Genomic DNA, 21,442 nt, shown 5'->3' on the forward strand with positions numbered 1-21,442 from the left:
AAGACCTGCAAGCTATTCCGTCTTTCCTGGCCTGATTGCCTGCTGCCCACAGATGGCTGATGACTTGTCACCACCACCAAGTAATATTCACTGACAGGATTTACCATGTTCCACATGTTGTTTTAAGTGTTTCACATATAACAACCTATTTAATCTTTACAATATTCCTAGGTGGTAGGTAGTATCACCATCCCAACTATTAGATGAAGAAACTGAAACACGAAGCAATCAACTGACTTGTCTCAGTTACACAGCTAAGAAACGGCAGATCTGCAATATAAACTCAGTTCCGCCCAATTCTAGTTCTTCCACTAAATATCTTCCATCCTTTGCCCTTGTCTCCTCTAGCTGATAATCTAGTCAGGTAAGAGCTTGACTCACAATTGTGGGTAAGAGTTGTCACCACCATCAGGGACCACCTTCAAGATGATGAGAATGGGTTTACTTTTCTATAAGGATCTAGAAATCTTGTCTATGACATTTTAGACAGGTCCAGGATTTGAATGTATTAAATATGTCTACTAATGGTTCTCTAGTTTTCGAGATACAAGAACCTAGAAAATAAAGACATTATCACTGCTCAAATTTCTGATCAGCATTTGTTTCTAACATGCAACATTCTGCCCTAGAATAAATTAAATGGCATGAAGATCCTTTTCTAATTGTAAAATAGAACACTCTAAGTGCTTACGTATTAACTGTATTACCTTGTTCAATCACATTCCTATGAGTTAAGGATGATAATTCTTATTTTAGAGTAGTGAAAACCGAGGAAGAGAGGATTAGTACTTGGCCTAAGGTCTCATAGGTTGAAAGTGGTAGAATCAGGATTCAAACTCAGGATGTCTGGCTCCAGAGTCTGTAGTCCAAATCACTATGCTGTATTAGAAACGTCCATGATGTAAGCCTTTGGTAGATGAAGGATGTTTGTAGGGTCACACAAAGAAAAGTCTCCCCAAATCTATATGGAATGCAAAGGAATGTTCTCCTTTGCTAAGAGATTTATTAGTACTACAGAGTTTTTCCCAATACTTTGGAGATTTATCCTTCTCTATAAAGATTCCATTGCCCTACAGATTAACATCCTACTGGTATATAGTTAAGGGGCATTGGTGACTTACTGGTTTGAAAGGCTGGTATCTGCAGGTCTCTGGCATGCTTAGGACCTTAAGTTGGGCAGGCATAACTCGGGCTGGGTTATCCAATAACTGGAAGTTTGGCTCAGGTTCTTTTTTCTTCTCTTTTTCTTCCTTTTTCTCTGCCTCATCCTAGGGGGGAAAAAATAGCCCCATAAAGGTTCACTTCTGTTCTACATCACTGAATAATGTTTAATAAATTTACTGAGCAACTATTAGGTGTAAAAGGTAGTTAGGATTAGACATAACGGAAGTAGAAGTAAAGTGATACCAGACTCAGACAAGAGAGATGGTAACTCTGCTTGGGGGTGAGAATGATATTTAACTTAGTTGTAAAGAGTGAGAAGGTTTTTCTATCATCAAAGATATTCAAAAATAAATGATGTTCCCTTTGCCTGAAAGGGCTTTTCTCTCTACCACCATCATCTCACTGTCTGATGAAAATCCTACTCTGCCCTTCAAAACTCATTTTGGTTGTCATTTCCTCCAAGAACTCATTTTTGATTTGTACCCTTCTATTCTTCCCATGAATGGGTATAATTTCTAAAGTCTCTTCCAATTAAAATTTTGAGTCTTCATGCTTGGAACAGGATAATTATTTAAAGGAAGCCAAGAGCAAGGTATAACAATGTTCAACTAAGGAAGAATCTGGACCATGGCAGAGAAAGCTACATCAACCCATATGACCACCAAGTTATACCTACCACTTCCATTTTCTCCTCCTCCTTTTTTTCCTTTTCTTTTTCCTTCTTTTTAGCCTTGGCAGTTATAGATAACACAGCAGTGGAAACCTAGAGGAGTGAACAGGGTAAATCATTGTAATCCCTTACTTACACACAAATGTACAAGCCCAATGAGAATTCAGTTCTACAGTACTATTCTGTTTCCTTGTAGTAAGTATCATAAAGAACAAAATAATCTGGGAATATAAAGATAACTTACTGTTACAGTCATCAGGTAAATCTTTAGTTCCTAGAGGCCTGTGTCCAATATAACTCTAATTTTTTTTGATCTGTAGTATACCTTGGATGTGAATTTGCTATGATAAGTTTCTAAGATAGAGATTTGGGTGCCACATCCTTTTTTACTTCATAGGGAAAGCACTGGAAAACAAAAATTTTCTCCAAATCTGGTCGTAAAGATCTCTCACTGGACTAGATGCCCTACAATGGTAATCCACAGTGGGTGAGTCGTTAACCTGGAATTATCCTCCTTGATGGGTCTCACTGAAATCAAAGGTGAAACAGGTACTTCGAAAGGCTGGGCAGTAATGGTGTAAAGCTGCCTTTGTTTTAGACTCAAAAGGGAGGGGGCCCTGAAACACAGCTGATGAACAAGATACTGTTGTCAAAGGATATCATCACCTACCACCCACAATTTGGTCAGTTATATAATTATCCCTACTTAACTATAACATTTACAGCAACTAGTCAACTGGCTAATATGGAACGTTCTCTTGAGGGAAAAAATCATTTTCCTAAACCTCAAGTGTCGTAAAGGGTAATTTTACTGAGAAAACTACAGGGGCAAGCACAGCTCTCAATTTCACCATACTTTAACTTAACACGTATCAATGAGTGTCTTCATGCTTGTGGGGAGGAGTATAAATTGGTTATATCCATTTTGAAAAGAAATTTAGTTGACACTTATAAAAATAAATAATGTGCATTACTTTTCTTTTTTAGTGGTATGCGGGCCTCTCACTGTCGTGGCCTCTCCCGTTGTGGAGCACAGGCTCCGGACGCGCAGGCTCAGCGGCCATGGCTCACGGGCCCAGCCGCTCCGCGGCATGTGGGATCTTCCCGGACCGGGGCACGAACCCGTGTCCCCTGCATCGGCAGGCGGATTCTCAACCACTGCGCCACCAGGGAAGCCCCTCATGTGCATTACTTTTGATCAAGCAATTCCATATCTGAGATCCTAACCTATAGATATACTTGTACAAGTGCACAAATATACATGTATAAAAACTCTATTCCAGTCCCATTTGTAACAGTGACAAATCAGAAATAACCTTAAATGTCTATCAGATAAAGAACTGGTAAGACAATGATATATATACATAAAGGGATTGCTCTGCAGCTTTGGAAAAAAAGAGATCAATACACATTGAAAGTTTTTTTAAAAAAATTGTTAAAGTGAAAACAATAAGATACAGAACAGCACACAGAGAATAATTCGATTTGTGGTATAAAAAGTATATCTATGTGCAGAAAAAACATTTGGAGGGATTCACAAGTTGTGATTCCTGCAACACGGGACTTGGACGACCAGGAGAGAAAAGGGCTTTCACTTTATATTCCTGTGTAACGTTGGATTTTACTATGAGAAGTATTACTTTAAAAATACCTACTTTAAAACATAACAATATTTAAAACAAACCCAAGTAAAACACTAAGCAGCTCCTATATAGGTACAAATGGTGCTCAAAGTAGCAAAAAACCTACCTTTTCCTTTTCTTTTTCTTTTGGTACTTCCAGAGGGGCAGGATATGCAAATGTTGATGGTTTACAGTTTGATTTATACTGAACTTTTGGCATCTGAAGAAATAAGAGAATTCCCCCCCTCTATTAAAATAACCAAAACCAAGATTTAAGTATTCTATGCTCTTAACAAGCATACAGATGCCAAGGGGTGCCAGAAGTTTCAATCCTGGCTAAATTACACAGTTATTCAATTATGTTACCACTCCTCCCTTAAAGGCATCTCTCTTCTTTCACTGAATTAGTTTTGAGGTGCTTTACAGAACTACTGTGGTTCCCTATACTTTCTTGAAGCTCTGTGCCTTTGAACCGCCTTTCATTTTTACTGACCACACACCCTGCTTCAGAGCGTTAAGTCCCACTCACGGTATGAGCGTCAGATCAACTGTTACCTTCTTTGTAAAGTGTCATCTGATTATCTAACCTGCATTCCTAACTTTCATGTCCCTTCCTTGTACCACAGTAACAACCTATACACGTCCATATACAGTTTCTACACCATATAATCACACCTTACAAGAGTCTAGCATGAGCCTAATGGAAAAGTTGGCTTTGCATTACTTATTGACTAGGTTTAAAGTTCTCTAGTATGAATTTTTCTCTATTTACCCAAGAGAATGGTAATAAGCATCACATTTACTAGGACAAGCAATCTTGTCTTTTCCATCCCATTTTCACTGTAAGGAATGGAAACAGAGATCATAAAATTGTGTGCCAGAGGAAGAAGTCCCTAAAGATTATACAGTATGTTTAACCACAATGTTAAATGTTAGGGATTGGGAAAACAAAAGATTTTTGCTCTGAGAGATAAAACTGCTCAATATTTACAAATGTGAGTAGTTTAATACTGAAACACTTAGAGGATAATTAATTGGCTATACAGCTATACTGAAAAAAATCAATTCAATGTAATACTCAATCTTTACCAGCCATTTTTTCGCCTAAAATTTTTCCACTCTGAAAACTTAACAGAATGTTTTAACAATGGCGATGACCTAATGTAAGAGTTATTTAAAGATCAAAAAGCCTCTGAGAGGATGCAAGACCAAGAAAGTGAGTCATCAGGCCATAGGACTGAGAAAAAAGAAATAAGCAAAAACCTCGTTTAAAAAAAAAAAAAAAAAAAAAAAAAGGATAGTGTGATGACAGGGAATGTATCACCTTAAGTCTTTGACTTAAGTGACTAGTTTCTTTCTGTCAGTGTCCCTGGCTCCTCACTGCTGGTCTTGCTTTCTGCCACTACCAAAGGGACATCCTCCTATCTTGTTTTCCCTTTAGCAACAATCCTTTCTTCTATCAAATGCTCTAGCATCACATAACACTGAAACATATCCCTGTCTCAAACCTTCCTTCCTTAGTAAGATTTAGTTTAGGTCTTCCTTGCCCAGATTACTGCAATAGCATTGTAACAAATTTCCACTGATATCAGAATGTTTCTAAAATGCAAATCTCATCATGTCATTTATCTGCATGAAATCCTACAACAGCTCTCACAGACCTTCAATATTAAATAAAATTCATCAGTGATTATAAAGCCTTTTCATATTTTTATATTTTGCCCCCCTCTTACCAATCCCTCTCAATTGATTTACCCAAGGTTACGCAGTTAGTAAAAAGACTTGATTTTCAAAACTTCCACCAACACACTCCTCTCAATAAGGTGATGACTCAGTCTGAAGGGAAAATACTTTATTAATAAGGTGCTAACTACTCTTTAAAATTTTATGAAAATCCTTGTGAGTGGGTGGCAAATAGAATATGGTGAAGATACAATGTAAAACTGAGGTCTCACAAACATACCTTTAAGTCCTTGTTAAGGCCAATGACACAGGTAGGGGTATAAGCCAATGACAGGAAGTGTGAAAGAGGAAACCAGAACCAGAACTGGGTAAAGACAAGGACGCCAACCACAGAAGGCATATGGGTGTGCCCAGTTCTGGACTGCAAGGAGATTGTGACATTATGTCCACCTGTAGAAAAGGAGAGAAATCATAAACATGAATCTAGTTGAGCAATAATAAAGATTTCTAAGTACTACACTAGGGAAAAACTTGGTGATTATTTTGAGAGTATAGTTCTAAAATCTAATATGAAGTCACTGGAATTAGTTAGCCAATGAGCTATCTAGGGTCTCCAAAATTGGAAATACTGGACTAAGCGTAATTTAGAACTTCTTTCTATATAGGTAGGCATTTTTCAAAAACTAAGCCTGAAGGATATCAGAACTTGTATGCTTAATTAAATATTAATCTATATTGTACATTGGCTTTTAATATGCAAACAAAAAGTAAAATTTTAGTACACATCGTATTTGTAAACAATGGCAAAGAGACAAGAGGTAGATACTGTTTGCTTATTTTTATTCTTTCTGCTTTAGTCGTGTCTGAATGCAGGCAGCTCCAAGATTAACTAGCCTTGTGATCTTGGGCAAATCACTTTACCTCTAGAAGTTTTTTTTCCCATTGGCAAAATGAGAGTTTGAACTTGAGCATTTGAATTAGAGCACTACCACTAACAAAATATCCAATTCTTGATTCAACTGAAAAATTTTTTTGAGGAAGCACAATATGTAAAACAATGAAATCAGAGCTAATTCTGTTAAATCAGAAGAGATTTTGGGCTTGAATCTGACCTGTTAATCTACCTCTTTCCACGTCCCCTAGACTTTCCCTTGAGGGAGTGCAGAGAAACACAGTTTGAAAGCTAGTGAACAAGAACTAAGATCCAAGTATTAGTTAGCTAAGATCTCTACTGGGACCTCATAAGGCTGAGATTCTAGGAGGCTTTAGGTGTTGCAAACTTGAATGTCTTTAGGAACTGGTCAGGTAAACAAATGAGAAAAGTTGGACTGAAAGCAGTGTGGATTGAAGCAAACTGAAAAGTTCATGTCGGGCTTTCCTGGTGGCGCAGTGGTTGAGAGTCCGCCTGCCAATGCAGGGGACACGGGTTCGTGCCCCGGTCCGGGAAGATCCCACATGCCGTGGAGCAGCTGGGCCCGTGAGCCATGGCTGCTCAGCCTGCGCGTCCGGAGCCTGTGCTCCGCAACGGGAGAGGCCACAACGGTGAGAAGCCCGTGTATCGCAAAAAAAAAAAAAAAGTTCATGTCATATTTAAAGAGGACATGTTACTAGGGGTGTTAGATCCAGGGTCACTATGTAATTTTGTTTTTAAAAGTACACTTGAATCTGGATTTCGGACAAAATTTTGCAAATTTTGCTAGGCAGGCAAAAACGTGTTTAAGGCAGGTATGGCCCACAGGCTGTTGTGTTGCAGCCTCTGGCCTATAGTAACAGTGTTAGTGTTGGACCCCAGAACTTTGAGACACGAATCTTTTAGCTTATATAATATAGCCCATAAAAATAAGGCTTGTTTGTGCCTAGTCACCATCCTAATGTGAATTCCAATTCTGGATCTCCATTGCTCACGTTTCACTTCTCTTCATCTCAGTATCACACAGACACCTTCATGTATTTTATGTATTTACTTATGGCTGTATTGGGTCTTTGTTGCTATGCAAGGGCTTTCTCTAGTTGCGGTGAGCAGGGGCTACTCTTTGTTGTGGTGTGCGGGCTTCTCATTGCGGTGGCTTCTCTTGTTGCAGAGCACGGGCTCTAGGTGCACGGGCTTCAGTAGTTGTCACACGTGGGCTCAGCAGTGTGGCTCACGGGCTTAGTTGCTCCGTGGCATGTGGGATTTTCCCGGACCAGGGCTTGAACCCATGTCCCCTGCATTGGTGGGCCGATTCTTAACCACTGCACCACCAGGGATGTCCTGCCTTCATGTTTTGCTTGGAGTTAGGAAGTGAGTACTAACTTTACTAAGCCAAAAAGCATTTTTTATAAGAATCAGGGTTCTACTGTTCAACCAAATAACCTAGATTTTCCTAATACTCCCTCTACAGATATTTCATTTAAGATTTTACCTAGAGATAAATCAGGTATACTTTAATTGTGTTTTTCCAATAGGAATGAGTTATACTTTTACTGTCTGCTTATATTCTTCCCTATTCTAAACCCTACATTCACAGAATACTTCCTATATATTAAGAATTTTGAAATACTGAAAAAGATTCCAAGGAGCCTCCAATCTAGTGAAGACAGATAATTAGATAATTAAAATAAGGCATAAAAGTATTATGATAGGTATAACTGGGTACTAGGCCCACCTACATGGTGGAGGCTGAATACACTAGAAAAAGAGGGGGGAAGGGCTTCCTAGAGAATGTGATATTTGATCTAAGTTTTGAAGCTGAATTTTCTTTTATTTCAATGAAACCTATCTTCCTCAGACTTAGAAACTAAACTAGCCTTTAGTTCTAATAGTTTGAGATTTAATATGAAACAAGGGCAAGTTTATTCTATTGATAGTGTTTACACAGTTTTACAAACTTCACCATCAACTTTCTTAATCTTCAGCTTTTCTCCTTGAAGAAACCAAATCATTGAGTGAATTCTCATAAACTTCACTCATTCCTTTGAAGTTGCCCTCTCCAGATTTTTTCTACTACCATTAACTTCTGAGAGATAAATTACAGGACTAAAATTTTTTCTAATGCAGCTGCAGAAATGTTGTCCAGGAAGAAAGGATATTAGCAAAGTGAAAAAGGGTAAGAAAATAATCTTATACTCCTAATAGAAAATATGGCAGTACACAACTTTTATGTACTTAACACTAAAAAGAGAAATGGAAAGAAGCACCAAAACTTGATTGATTCATCACAGATCAAACAGACACTCACAAAAAAAAAGATGGAAGGAGAGAAGGGCTCAAAGAGGAAGGAGGGGAAAACAGAGAGAGGACTTCTAGTAAAGATGGCAGAATAAAGCTAAAACAAAGAATTATTCTCTCCCCAATTTCTTAACAAATGGCTCTAATTTAGTAGTACTGAACGAATGAGTAAAGGGTTGAAGCCTAAAACCACAAACTTCAAAAACTAGCAGCTAAAAGAAAACATAAAATATTATGGGGTAGTAAAATGTTACTTCTAAATCCTATTGAAAAACCAGTTACCTAAAGTAGCCAATCTGAAAAGGTTACATACTGTATGATTCCAACTATATAACATTCTGGAAAAGGAAAAACTAAAGCTATAGAGACAGCAGAAAGATCAGTGGTTGCCCGAGGATTGGGGGTGCGGGAGTGGGGAGGGAGGGAGGGATGAAAAGGTAGAGCACAGAGGATTTTTAAGGCAGTGAAAGTATTCTGTATGATACTGTAAAGGTGGATACATATCATTACGCATCTATCAAAACCCATAGAGAGTGAACCCGAATGTAAACTAGAGACTGACAAAATCCAGTCAGTTAAGTGTCAAGTCTTAGTATAGATACCTTGGAAAAAGAAGCAGCAATAAAAGAAATGGTGGTGAGCACTGAATCCCTTTAAATATGAAACTAAGACTAAACTGTGAGAATTATGATTTCACAAGAGTATGTAAATGTTACGAGTTATGACAATGTAAACATAATATAAAAATTTTGGAAGGTGGCAAAGAATGAGAAGGGAGAAACTATGGCATGTCAATGTCTGTATCACTTATACATGGGAGAGAATCAATACCATCAAGAACTGAAATGGTTTACTTCATCTAAAGTATCTATAGAATACTGTCCTTATTTATATACAGCTGCAACGACCTATCTTTAAGTTAAAAAGAGAAAAATATAAATTGTACGATAAACACTAAAAATTTAAGCAGAAAACTCTCAACTTCTTGGAAAATTAAAACAAAACAAACTTTACTAGACAAATGGATTAAAAGAGAAGGGTATTTGCCTCAAAAATTTAGAAAACAAGGACTTCCCTGGTGGTCCAGTGGCTAAGACTCTGCTCCCAATGCAGGGGGCCCGGGTTCAATCCCTGGTCAGGGAACTAGATCCCACATGCATGCCAGAACTAAGAGTTCACATGCCAGAACTAAAGATCCCACATGCTGCAATGAAGATCCTGCGTGCTGCAACTAAGACCCAGATCAGCCAAAATAAATAAACTAATTAATTAAAAAAAAATTTAGGGGCTTCCCTGGTGGCGCAGTGGTTGAGAGTCCGCCTGCCGATGCAGAGAACGCGGGTTCGTGCCCCAGTCCGGGAAGATCCCACATGCCGCGGAGCGGCTGGGCCCGTGAGCCATGGCCGCTGAGCCTGCGCGTCCGCAGCCTGTGCTCCGCAACGGGAGAGGCCACAACAATGAGAGGCCCACGTACCACAAAAAAAAAAAAAGAAAAAATTTTAGAAAACAGCACCAACATTCTAAAAAAGAAAGAAAAAGCAAATAAGAGTCAAGCAAAAATAAAGAATTTAGGGGAAAAAAAGACTAACAACAGCATATAAACAAAAAGAGAAATCTCTAGCAAATCTAATTAAGAAAAAGATAATATAATCAAATTAGAAAGGAGACAGATTTTTTAAAAAGCCTTATATATAAGGGAGATTACCTAAAATTAAAAAATAAGGACGCTGAAAATCTTAATATCACTAAAAAATACTCTAAGTACAAAACCTGACAAGGTTAACAAAAAAACTTACGATATTAAAAACTTCAGCTTCTTTCTCTGATTTCCTTCACTAGAAATATAAACACATTTCTAGTTGACCAATAAAAGAATGGTTGCAATAAATATGGCTAACAGTTTTTATTAGAAGAAATTAAGATAACCAATAAGTTTTAGAAAAGCTCATCTAGTAATAGAATTACTATGAAAACCTTGAGATACTATCGTTTTACCTTCCAAATTAGCAAAGATTAATGAAAAAGATTATATTCTACATGCCTAGGGTACAGTTAGAAAAAGAATCTCACACTTGAATGAAATAGTTATGCTTACTCCCTTCTACCCTACTGAGTGAGATATCACCAGTAATAACAGTTAAAGAATAGGTTGAATGAACCCCAAGTCCAAGGTACTAAAGCACACCATTCTATCTTGAAAGGGTAGCCCATCTCTTTCTAAATAAACCATAGTGTAGTGGTGAAGAATGTGAATTCAGGAGCCAGTTGGTACAGTGTGCTATGCATTTACTAGGGAAATATTCCATGTATCTTTTTTTTTTTTTTTTTTTTTTTTTTTTTTTTGCGGTACATGGGCCTCTCACTGTTGCGGACTCTCCCGTTGCGGAGCACAGGCTCCGGACGCGCAGGCTCAGTGGCCATGGCTCACGGGCCCAGCTGCTCTGCGGCATGTGGGATCTTCCCGGACTGGGGCACGAACCCGTGTCCCCTGCATCAGCAGGCGGACTCTTAACCACTGCGCCACCAGGGAAGCCCTCCATGTATCTTATTTTAGGATGATTTAGCTACTAGAATTTGTCTAAAACCTAATATTTTCCTCAAAGAATTTCCAATGTCAACTTGTTTAAAACTGATATATACTAAGAAAATTAAAGGAAAAGAAATCAGCCGACACTCACTGAGCACTTTACTAAGTGACTGGGACTGTTTTAGTTGCTTTACATATACTTTTAATCCTCCCAACACTATGAGGTAGACCTTACGAAACAAGAAAACAGACATAAAGAGGGGAAATATAGCTAGTACTGTAAAGGGACTGGGATTCAAACCGTAATAGTCTGCAGTCTTAACTCTACTAAGTTATTATGAACTGCAGGCTCCAAATTTTCTCCAGGAGTAAGTTGTCCCAGACTCAATTTCTACTTTGTCATATAGGTAGAACAGATATTTCATTAGATTTAGTTTAAACAGACAAATTAATCTGGAAGATTTATAAACATTTACCTGCATCCAGTATGCCCTGGGCCAGAATAGCGCCAAACTTGGCCATGACATCATCATGTTTATCATTGATGACTTTTGAATACAGCTGTCTGAACTGATTCACCTGAAGGAAAAAGAAAAACAATTATAGTCTAGTTCTATTCACTTGCTGTGTCATTTTCGAGTGGGGAAAATGATTGCTCAAATGGCAATGAAACCTGAGTTCTGATTCACAACATTCAAAAAGAGAGGGATCCGGACCGGATTTGAAGGCAGAACAGTCCCATGGTTGAAATCATGGATGTCATGACTTTTCTGGTATGGGAGCACCAGCTCTGTTTTCAATCCTCATTCCACAGTGGATGATTCAGACTCAAGGGAATGCTGAGTGTGATTTCATCTTGCACCACTCTTAGTCAGCAAGCTTAAACAGTTCAAGTGAACACTAAGGCTTCCAGTGAACTCTGAATTACACCTCTTCTGCTCACCATCAACCTACAGGTTTCCTAATGGGCACAGTCCTTCAATTCTACCTTACAACAAACTACCTTTCACTGCAGCTGTGTGAGGTATATTTTGGATTTATATTCACATATACAATAAAGATTTTCATTATGCTTACACATTAATTTTCAGAGGACACATCACAATAATTACTCTTACCAAAAGAATACATCAAGGGACTTCCCTGGTGGTGCAGTGTTTAAGAATCCGCCTGCCAATGCCGGGGACACGGGTTGGATCCCTGGTCCAAGAAGATCCCGCATGCCGTGGAGCAACTAAGCCTGTGCATCTCAACTACTGAGCCTGTGCTCTAGAGCCTGCGAGCCACAACTACTGAGGCTGGTGTGACAACTACTGAAGCCCAGGCACCTACAGCCCGTGCTCTGCAACAAGAGAAGCCACTGCAGTGAGAAGCCTGTGCACACCAACAAAGAGTAGCCCCCACTCGCCGCAACTAGAGAAAGCCCGCGTGCAGCAACGAAGACCCAATGCAGCCAAAAATAAAATTAATTAAAAACAAAAAGGGAAAAAAAAAATCTTAAAAAAAAAAAAAAGAACACACCAAAATGGAATACATGCTGACTCATTCAGGGAGGGATTACTGGTAATTTTTGTTTGCTTCTTCATTATTTTCTGTATTTTCTAAAATTAACATATATTACTTTTATAATTAGAAAATATTTATAAAATGTATGTTCTCATCAAAATATCTGATTTTGGGGTGACAATAAGGGAAATATTTTATGCTTCCTCCATGTCTTACACTTCTCTATTTTCCCACCAAGTGCTTTTCAAGTGGTAAGCACCCAGAAAGAAGTCGGCTTGTTCAAGAAGCACACGATCACAGAGCTCCCCAAATCTGCCAAAGGCAGAAAATATTGAATTTGAGTTTCCCAATATAATGATTTTATCTGCATTACATATTCTTTCAGAATCTCTTGCCCTTTTCATTTATCTTGGTCCAGGAGGCCACACTGTGATACAGTGCAGAGTAACATAGGGTCAGACAACACTGGCTTATAAATACCTCTGCTCTAATAGGCTGTTTGGGTAAGTTACTTGGCTTTTCTGAGTCTCAGTTTCTTTGTCTCTACAGGGATTACAACACCTACACGGCTGTTGTAAGGACTATATGAAGTAATACATATGTAAAGTAATGTGTAAAAGGCATTTTATGATTCAGTAAGCATGGCTGTCTTACCATATCAGAGCAGAGTCCTACCAGTCCTCCATGACTATCCTCTCTGCAACCTAAATACTGTTATCAAAATGATATTCCTTAAAATGGTTCTCACTTATTTATTCATAGGCAACAACAGAATGTGATAGGGAAAACAATGAACTAACTCTGCCACTACCCAGCATATGACCATTAGCAAGCCACTCACTTCTTTACATCTTACTTTCTCTAGCTATAAAACCCTGCACGATGAGATCATCACAAAATTCCCTTCTAGTTTTAAAAATCCTAAGGTTTGATGCTTTTACTCTGGTTCAACAAGTCAAATTCCTTTGATTCTTAACTTATTTTAGATGAACACTTACATTACCTTATATAGGATGGAAATTTTATGTGCTAACAGTTTACAAAATAGTTCATGAACTTACAAAAAGAAACGCTGGACAAAGCACTGTATGTACATTATAAGGAAGAACTTAAATATAAAACCACACCCCAAACAACAGGACATTTGGTGAAACTGAAAGATGGAATAAAAAAAAATCAATGCAAATACATAATGGGTTTATCCAATCAATATTAAGTAGACTAGTACTTTATAAAAGCTAGTTTTTGTTCATCACTTAAAAATTTTTCCTCTCATTTTATTACTTATGCAGCAGTAACTTAATTTTCATTATAACGATTCTTCATAAAGAATTATATTAGTAGGTTAGTATAGTATCTTACATTTGGAAGGCGACTTTGAGCCCATCTGGTCTACTCTGCCTAATTTACAGATGTGAAAAATGGAACCAAGATAGGTAAAAAGACTGGCTCACTTGTGATCACAAACAATTTATTGCAGTCATGGCTAAGGATCATGATTTTCTGACTCAATTTCATCGCTATGAATAGTATGGCCCCCACATAAAACAAATCAGAATTTGTACGAGAAAATCATATTAATTTCCCATTTTATATTATGATAATCTCACAGAAAAGACAATTAAATTTCAGACAATGCTGTGACCCATGCCTTCTGCTGTGCCTGATTATCTAAAATCTACCTTCTCCAAATCCTGCATTTAAAACACTCATCATGTTTTTAACTCTATACACCTCATACTGTTGGAAAAAAACAAAACCCATAATTCTATGTCAGAGAGAAAAATAAAGGATGGGAGAAGGGCATAAAGTTCTGTAAACGTCTTTTCTGTGGTTACTTATCACCTAGGTATGTCTCTTCCTGTTTTTTTTTTTGTTTTTTTTTTTTTCCTGTTTTCCTGGATATAGAAATGAAGCTGTACATCAGGGATCAGTTTTAGAGTTTTTTTTTTTCCCTTTTCTCTTTCTATGACATTACATTAGCTCTTATGACTTCAACTAGGTATATAATTCCTTCCACGAACTCACTGAGGCCCGATGAATTTTGGAATTCAGAATTTAGAAAGGTGACAAGGTGCACACACCATAAATTATGCAATATCCTCAGTGGAGCGTGGGGGTAATATCCCGTAATCAACCAAATTAATGTTTCTGAAGCAGCAAAAATGAGTATTTACTAAATGGGATAAAGGCTATAAATGAGTTCATACTGGCTCAGATTTTACAGCCAAACGAGTCCTTAAAGACAGACAAAACTCTTAGTTTTCAGACCTTTCTGTAAATTGGCATTGCAGATAAAGGGCCATGAACTTATATAATTTATCTGGGCTAGCTCCTATCTCTTTCTTTAGTTCTGATTTTTTTCCTATGCTCTCATCTTATCTCCAACTGACTTGCTATAATCTCAAACTTAACATGCCTAATGTGAAAATTATCTTTATTCTTTTTCAAGATTCCTGGCAATGCTATCATGATTTCCCCACTATCAATAACCCAAGTGATGTTTTCAGCTCCCTCCTCAATCTTATTAGTATTATTTTGTTCATGGTAGTTGGTTGTGCCTTTTCTTTATATTACCACCAACACTTTTAGGGTCCAAATTCCTGTCTTACTTAAGGCAACAGTATGGTAGTACAAATTACTATTTAAAAATGTGTTATGCTGTAAAATAAAACCTTATAATATAAAAGTTCATGCTGATTTATTTTAAAACTGCAAAAGCTGATCAAACTTGGCCAAATATGATCCTACTTCCAAAAAGGGTACATGTCAGTGGTGGGAGAAGCTTCCCTGTAACAGGCCTCAGGCTAGATGATATTAGGCAAGGAGGAGCACAGGATCCCATTCTTACACTTTAATATTTTTATCTGATTCTATATATGATACTTGTTATATACATGTTCAAATAACTGCTAACAGTGGAGTTCATTTAATAAGAAAAACAGAAGATAGATCCTTCATAAAGAGTTGGGTTCTGGAGACAAAGTAACTCCAAGGACCTATAAAAGAACAGTATTCTAGTTAAATGGTTCTGAACCTCTGGTCTAAGAGCCTTCTAAATTGGGTTTGTAATCACCCAAGGGTGTATGCGTGTTCTGGGGTCTATGTTTGTGAGAGTGAGTGAGCAAGAAACTGGCAGAAGAAAAGCAAAGATGTACTGGAGTTAGTTAAACTAAGACCACAATGTGTAGAGCTTAGTGTTAAGACAGCATTCTGTAAAAGGATGTGAGGTAGATCATGACTGCATAAAAAACATTTCCTTTGGAAATTTCCATTAAGAATCTCACAAAATATCTAAGAAATGTCCCTTCTGTATTCCTTTGAGGAGGGGGTTATAGTCTTGATGAAATTAACACTTGATCTTTAATTTCAAGGCATTTTCATGGACTGGTTTGTAACCTCGTGACTAGGACTCTGTAGCCTTGAGAACTTACTTTTCTCTTCAAGCTTGTTAACAGCTTTTTCTTTTCAGCAATATCACACCCCCCCAAAAGAATATCAATTTTTTAAATTTTGGCCACGCCACGTGGCTTGCAGGATCTTAGTTCCTGGAGCAGGGATTGAACCCGTGCCCCCTGCAGTGGACGTGCAAAGTCCCAACCACTGGACCGCCAGGGAATATTTATTAGAATAAATAGCTGAAAGGTTTTTGAAACTATACAGCCTACCCTAACCTAACCCCACCCCATTACAAAGTACTCTGCCATTGTTGGTGCAGAGCTTATGGTTATAAAATCAATGAAATCCTACAGCAGAGGATGGGAAGATGGCAAAACATTTGTCATGTTCACAATACACAGAACAAGAAAGCAACATGTGAGGTCAAAGTGAATAAGTATCTATATATTACTGTTAGGGGACGTGCATTCCATGTCCAAACTTCCTTCTTTAATGACATTACTCAGTTGGATAACCTCCAGCTGATAAAGCTCCACAGAAGATCAAAAGTAGAAATAAAAGATGCAAAAACTACTCATAACTGCTCTATTTAAAAACAAAAACCAAAAAGAAATGTGGTCTGCTTGAAAAGATGTTTATATTCTAGAAGATACAATATATTAAGTAAGTAATTAAGTATTAAAAGAGGATGAGAAGTTTGATTCTATTTTTGCAATAACCCAATTTTTATAAGTCTTAAAAGTGATTTTAGGGCTTCCCTGGTGGCGCAGTGGTTGACAGTCCACCTGCCGATGCAGGGGACATGGGTTCGTGCCCTGGTCCGGGAAGATCCCACATGCCACAGAGCGGCTGGGCCTGTGAGCCATGGCCGCTGAGCCTGCGCGTCCGAAGCCTGTGCTCCGCAACAGGAGAGGCCACAACAGTGAGAGGCTCGCATACCACACACACACACACACAAAAAGTGATTTTAGGAGAGAGTAGGACTAGATTAAAAAAAAAAAAAAAAAAAAAAAAAAAGACAGCAACAAAAATGATAGCAACTGTTCAGAAAAGGAAATTATTAAAGTTCCACAGAATAATCAATGAGTTCTGAAATTTTTTTTCTCCTCCCCCCTAGTCTATCTATTGATACTTTGCTAAAAGTGAATCTGCTTAATGAGGCAGAAGACAGTATACCAGTGGCTTTTTCTGTTGTCAATTTCTTTCACTGTTTCTTATATAGGAGCAGAATTAAACAAGGTTGTTAAATGCCCTAACTTTAAATTAAGAATTAAAGATCTGGGCCTCCCTGGTGGCGCAGTGGTTGAGAGTCCGCCTGCCGATGCAGGGGATACGGGTTCGTGCCCCGGTCTGGGAGGATCCCATATGCCGCGGAGCGGCTGGGCCCGTGAGCCATGGCCGCTGGGCCTGCGCGTCCGGAGCCTGTGCTCCGCAACGGGAGAGGCCACAACAGTGAGAGGCCCGCATACCGCAAAAAAAAAGGAAAAAAAAAAAAAAAAAAAAAAAAAGAATTAAAGATCTGAAATTTCTTCATAAGCTATATACATCTATTAAACATGTTAAACATGGTAATTTTTAGTATATGTAATAAGATTTATGCAATTTCTGTTTCTCAACAAAATGAGAAGTTCTGGGTGAGGTGCCAAGATACATTAGATACCAAAGTCTGAAATGAGGTCTGAGAGACTATCATGAGGAAATTTTAAAACAGATGCCTCAAAATCTGTTCTGGGGTCATTGACACGGTATGTATGAGGACTTGATTGTATCAATAGAAGGATATGTGAAAAGGATTTCTCTACGGGGAAAACTGGGCTTTATGTCTTTCCCACTAACTCTAAGCCTAGAGATGGGCTTCAGGGAGACCATGTGGTGAGCATGTGGTGAGCCTAGTATGATCAGTGGTCACTGGAAGAAAGAAAGCCTTCCTGGAGCCATTTGAAACCCTGCCCAAGTGATGTCCAATGAGGGCAATGACATTCTAACAGAGAATCTGGATGTACTCATTTCTAAACTGAGATTGTATATACTATATAAAGTTTTTATTACCTCAGAAGGATGGATCAAAAAAAATCACAGACCACTTAGTTTGTATCTTGTATCACAGGAACAAGTTATCCTACTGAATAAATTTTAAAAGGACAGCAGGAGGCAAAAATTCAAGTTGATTTTTATGATTTTGTCAACCCATGAGTTCTAATTTTTCAAGTATGGCTATATAACTGAATTAACAAAGTGACCATAAATTTATAAAAAATGCAATCAAAGAGTATTATATACTTAAAGTTTTCCTATTCTCCTACCTCTTTACTTTCTGTGAGTTCAGTGTACACCATATTTGAGGTAGAAATGTCCTCAAAAGAAGATAAGCTATCAAAGAAAAGCCTGAACCAGCTCTCTTCTAGAGATTTTTTTTGTTTGCTCACCTTGGGACAAGTGATTTCAGTCTGCTGGATCATGATGAGAGCCGAAGCTATGAGAGCTCCTTGCCTCACATAGTTCACAGGGTCATTTGTCATTGGTTCTAGCAAATTAATTGCTTCCTGAAAGCATTAAAAAAAAAACTTTTAATAAAGTTTATATAGCTAAATTTTCAGATTAGTTACTGTCTTTCTAAGTCAATATTTTCATCCAACATCGTAATCACAAGTTAATTTAAGACTACTTGGATGCAACAGTCAGAACTGAGTATGCTTTAAGTTTCAATATAATTGATGGTAAGTGAAAAGGAAGCTTACAACACAAGTGCTCCTGTCTTGGGGTAAAAGAGATAAAAAAGAAAAAGCAGAAAAATGAGATTAATGTTTGATAAACACCTATTGTTTTCCAGGTGCAGTGGGAGATATTTTATATATATTATCCATTTAATCCTCTTCATCCTAAAACAACAATAACAGCAATACAAAACAATCTTTATAAACAAAGAAACAGAGTGAGACAGGTAAAGTAAATTGCCAAAAATCACATAAATGTAGCAAACTCAGGCCAGTCTGACTCTAAGTATCCAACTTCCTTCAAATACTAGGGTAAGATAATATCTTAAGATGATTTTACAAAATCTAATTTAAAAAATTAAATAAATCGAATGTAAATTGAAACAAACAAAAAACAAAGAGAAACAAAACTCCCAAAACAAAAAAGATTTTACCTGCTAGGAGAATGGCAACACAAATTAAGTCAAATACGACTAGAAATGATTCCATGGTTACACTTCCCACATACGGTGGGATTTTCCAAAATGTTTACCAGGATATCCCCAATATCATATTCTTCAGAATACCAGTTCTAGAAAACAGGATTCCTTGATTAAATAAGTTTGGGAGCTCCTGCATACTGTATATCACCCCCTCTTCTGATTCAAAAATGTATCTAGCACACCAAGGGCTCCAGGAGTGTACATATCATAACAAAAGGTTCAAGAAACCTTACTAAAGAAACTACTAGACCTTTGCATAGCCCAGCATCTGTTCATTGTATTTGACCAAGAACTCTTTTGCTCCATATAACTTCTATTACACACCCTGCAGGACCTTTGTTCAGTGCCCCTTACAAGATCCTTAGGTAGGTATAAATTTGGAGGAACAAAGCAATTAGTTTATATGATTATCAAACTTATTTTAATACAGTATGTCATTTCTCAAATGTCCTTTGTTCCAAAGCCAAGTAAAGGAAGAATAAATTGAATCCTTTTGGGGGGGGGCATGGGGGGAATGACTTCAGATTTCCTTTTACGTCGATTTATTTACTTAAGAAAAATCAGAGCAAGAGACTGGTTCAAGATAGTGGAGTGCGCAAGAAGGACGTGCACTCACTTCCTCTTGAGAGACCACTGGAATCACAACTAACTACTGAACGATCATTGACAGGAAGACACTGGAACTCACCAAAAAAGATACCCCACATCCAAAGACAAAGGAGAAACCACAGTGAGATGGTAGGAGGGGGGCAATCACAGTAAAATCAAATTCCATAACTGCTGGGTGGGTGACTCACAGACTGGAGAACACTTATACCACAAAAGTCCACCCACTGGAGTGAAGGTTCTGAGCCCCACGTCAGGCTTCCCAACCTGGGGGTCCGGCAATGGGAGGAGGAATTCCTAGAGAATCAGACTTTGAAGGCTAGCGGGATCTGACTGCAGGACTTCAACAGGACTGGGGGAAACAGAGACTCCACACGTGGAGGGAACACAAAAAGTAGTGTGTGCACTGGGACTCAGGGGAAGGAGCAGTGACCCCATAGGAGACTGAACCAGACCTACCTGCTTGTGTTGGAGGGTCTCCTGCAGAGGCAGGGGGTGGCTGTGTCTCACCATAAGGACAAGGACACTGGCAGCAGAAGTTCTGGGAAGTACTCCTTGGGTGAGCCCTCCCAGAGTCTGCCATTAGCCCCACCAAAGAGCCAGGTAGGATCCAGTGTTGGGTCGCCTCAGGCCAAAAAACCAACAGGGAGGGAACCCAGCCCCTCCATCAGCAGACAAGAGGATTAAAGTTTTACTAAGCTCTGCCCACCACCAGTCCCTCCCATCAGGAAACTTGCACAAGCCTCTTAGACAGCCTCATCCACCAGAGGGCAGACAGCAGAAGCAAGAAGAACTACAGTCCTGAAGGCTGTGGAACAAAAAACACATTCACAGAAAGAGAGACAAGATGAAAAGGCAGAAGGCTATGTACTAGATGAAGGAACAAGATAAAACCCCAGAAAAACAACTAAATGAAGTGGAGATAGGAAACCTTCCAGAAGAAGAACTCAGAATAATGATAGTAAAGATGATCCAGGACCTCAGAAAAACAACGGAGGCAAAGATCGAGAAGATGCAAGAAATGTTTAACAAAGACCTAGAAGAATTAAAGAACAAACAAACAGAGATGCACAATACAATAACTGAAATGAAAAATACACTAGAAGGAATCAATAGCAGAATAACTGAGGCAGAAGAATGGATAAGTGACCTGGAAGACAGAATGGTGGAATTCACTGCTGTGGAACAGAATAAAGAAAAAAGAATGAAACGAAATGAAGACAGCCTAAGAGACCTCTGGGACAACATTAAATGCAACCACATTAGCATTATAGGGGTCCTAGAAGGAGAAGAGAGAGAGAAAGGACCTGAGAAAATATTTGAAGAGATTATAGTCGAAAACTTCCCTAACATGGCAAAGGAAATAGCCACCCAAGCCCAGGAAGCACAGAGAGTCCCGGGCATGATAAACCCAAGGAGAAACATGGCGAGACACACAGTAATCAAACCAACAAAAATTAAAGACAGAAAAATTACTGAAAGCAACAAGGGAAAAATGACAAATAACATGCAAGGGAACTCCCATAAGGTTAACAGCTGATTTCTCAGCAGAAACTCTACAGGCCAGAAGGGAGTGGCATGATATATTTCAAGTGATGAAAGGGAAGAACCTACAACCAAGATTATGCTACCCAGCAAGGATCTCATTCAGATTCGATGGAGAAATCAATAGTTTAAAGACAAGCAAAAGCTAAAAGAGTTCAGCACCACCAAACCAGCTCTACAACAAATGCTAAAAGAACTTCTTTAAGTGGGAGACACAAGAGAAGAAAAGGACCTACAAAAACAAACCCCAAACAATTAAGAAAATGGTAACAGGATCATACATATCGATAATTACCTTAAACGTGAATGGATTAAA

General features: G+C 38.3%; 1 protein-coding gene across 1 annotated transcript in view; it reads right to left on the bottom strand.

Annotated features, from left to right (window-relative positions):
• Window positions 1–21,442, bottom strand: part of PSMD1 (proteasome 26S subunit, non-ATPase 1) — a 105,105-nt gene that overhangs the window by 14,270 nt on the left and 69,393 nt on the right. The window contains exons 18-23 of the mRNA XM_082630016.1: window positions 18,206–18,322; window positions 11,351–11,453; window positions 5,420–5,589; window positions 3,584–3,676; window positions 1,841–1,927; window positions 1,122–1,268 (exon numbers count right to left, since the gene is read on the bottom strand). Of these exons, the coding sequence (XP_082486142.1) occupies window positions 1,122–1,268; window positions 1,841–1,927; window positions 3,584–3,676; window positions 5,420–5,589; window positions 11,351–11,453; window positions 18,206–18,322 (717 nt within the window). The remainder of the gene's footprint in view (window positions 1–1,121; window positions 1,269–1,840; window positions 1,928–3,583; window positions 3,677–5,419; window positions 5,590–11,350; window positions 11,454–18,205; window positions 18,323–21,442) is intronic.

The sequence above is a fragment of the Mesoplodon mirus genome, assembly GCF_964341445.2.
Source record: "Mesoplodon mirus genome assembly, chromosome: 8".
Taxonomy (NCBI): Eukaryota; Metazoa; Chordata; class Mammalia; order Artiodactyla; family Ziphiidae; genus Mesoplodon; species Mesoplodon mirus.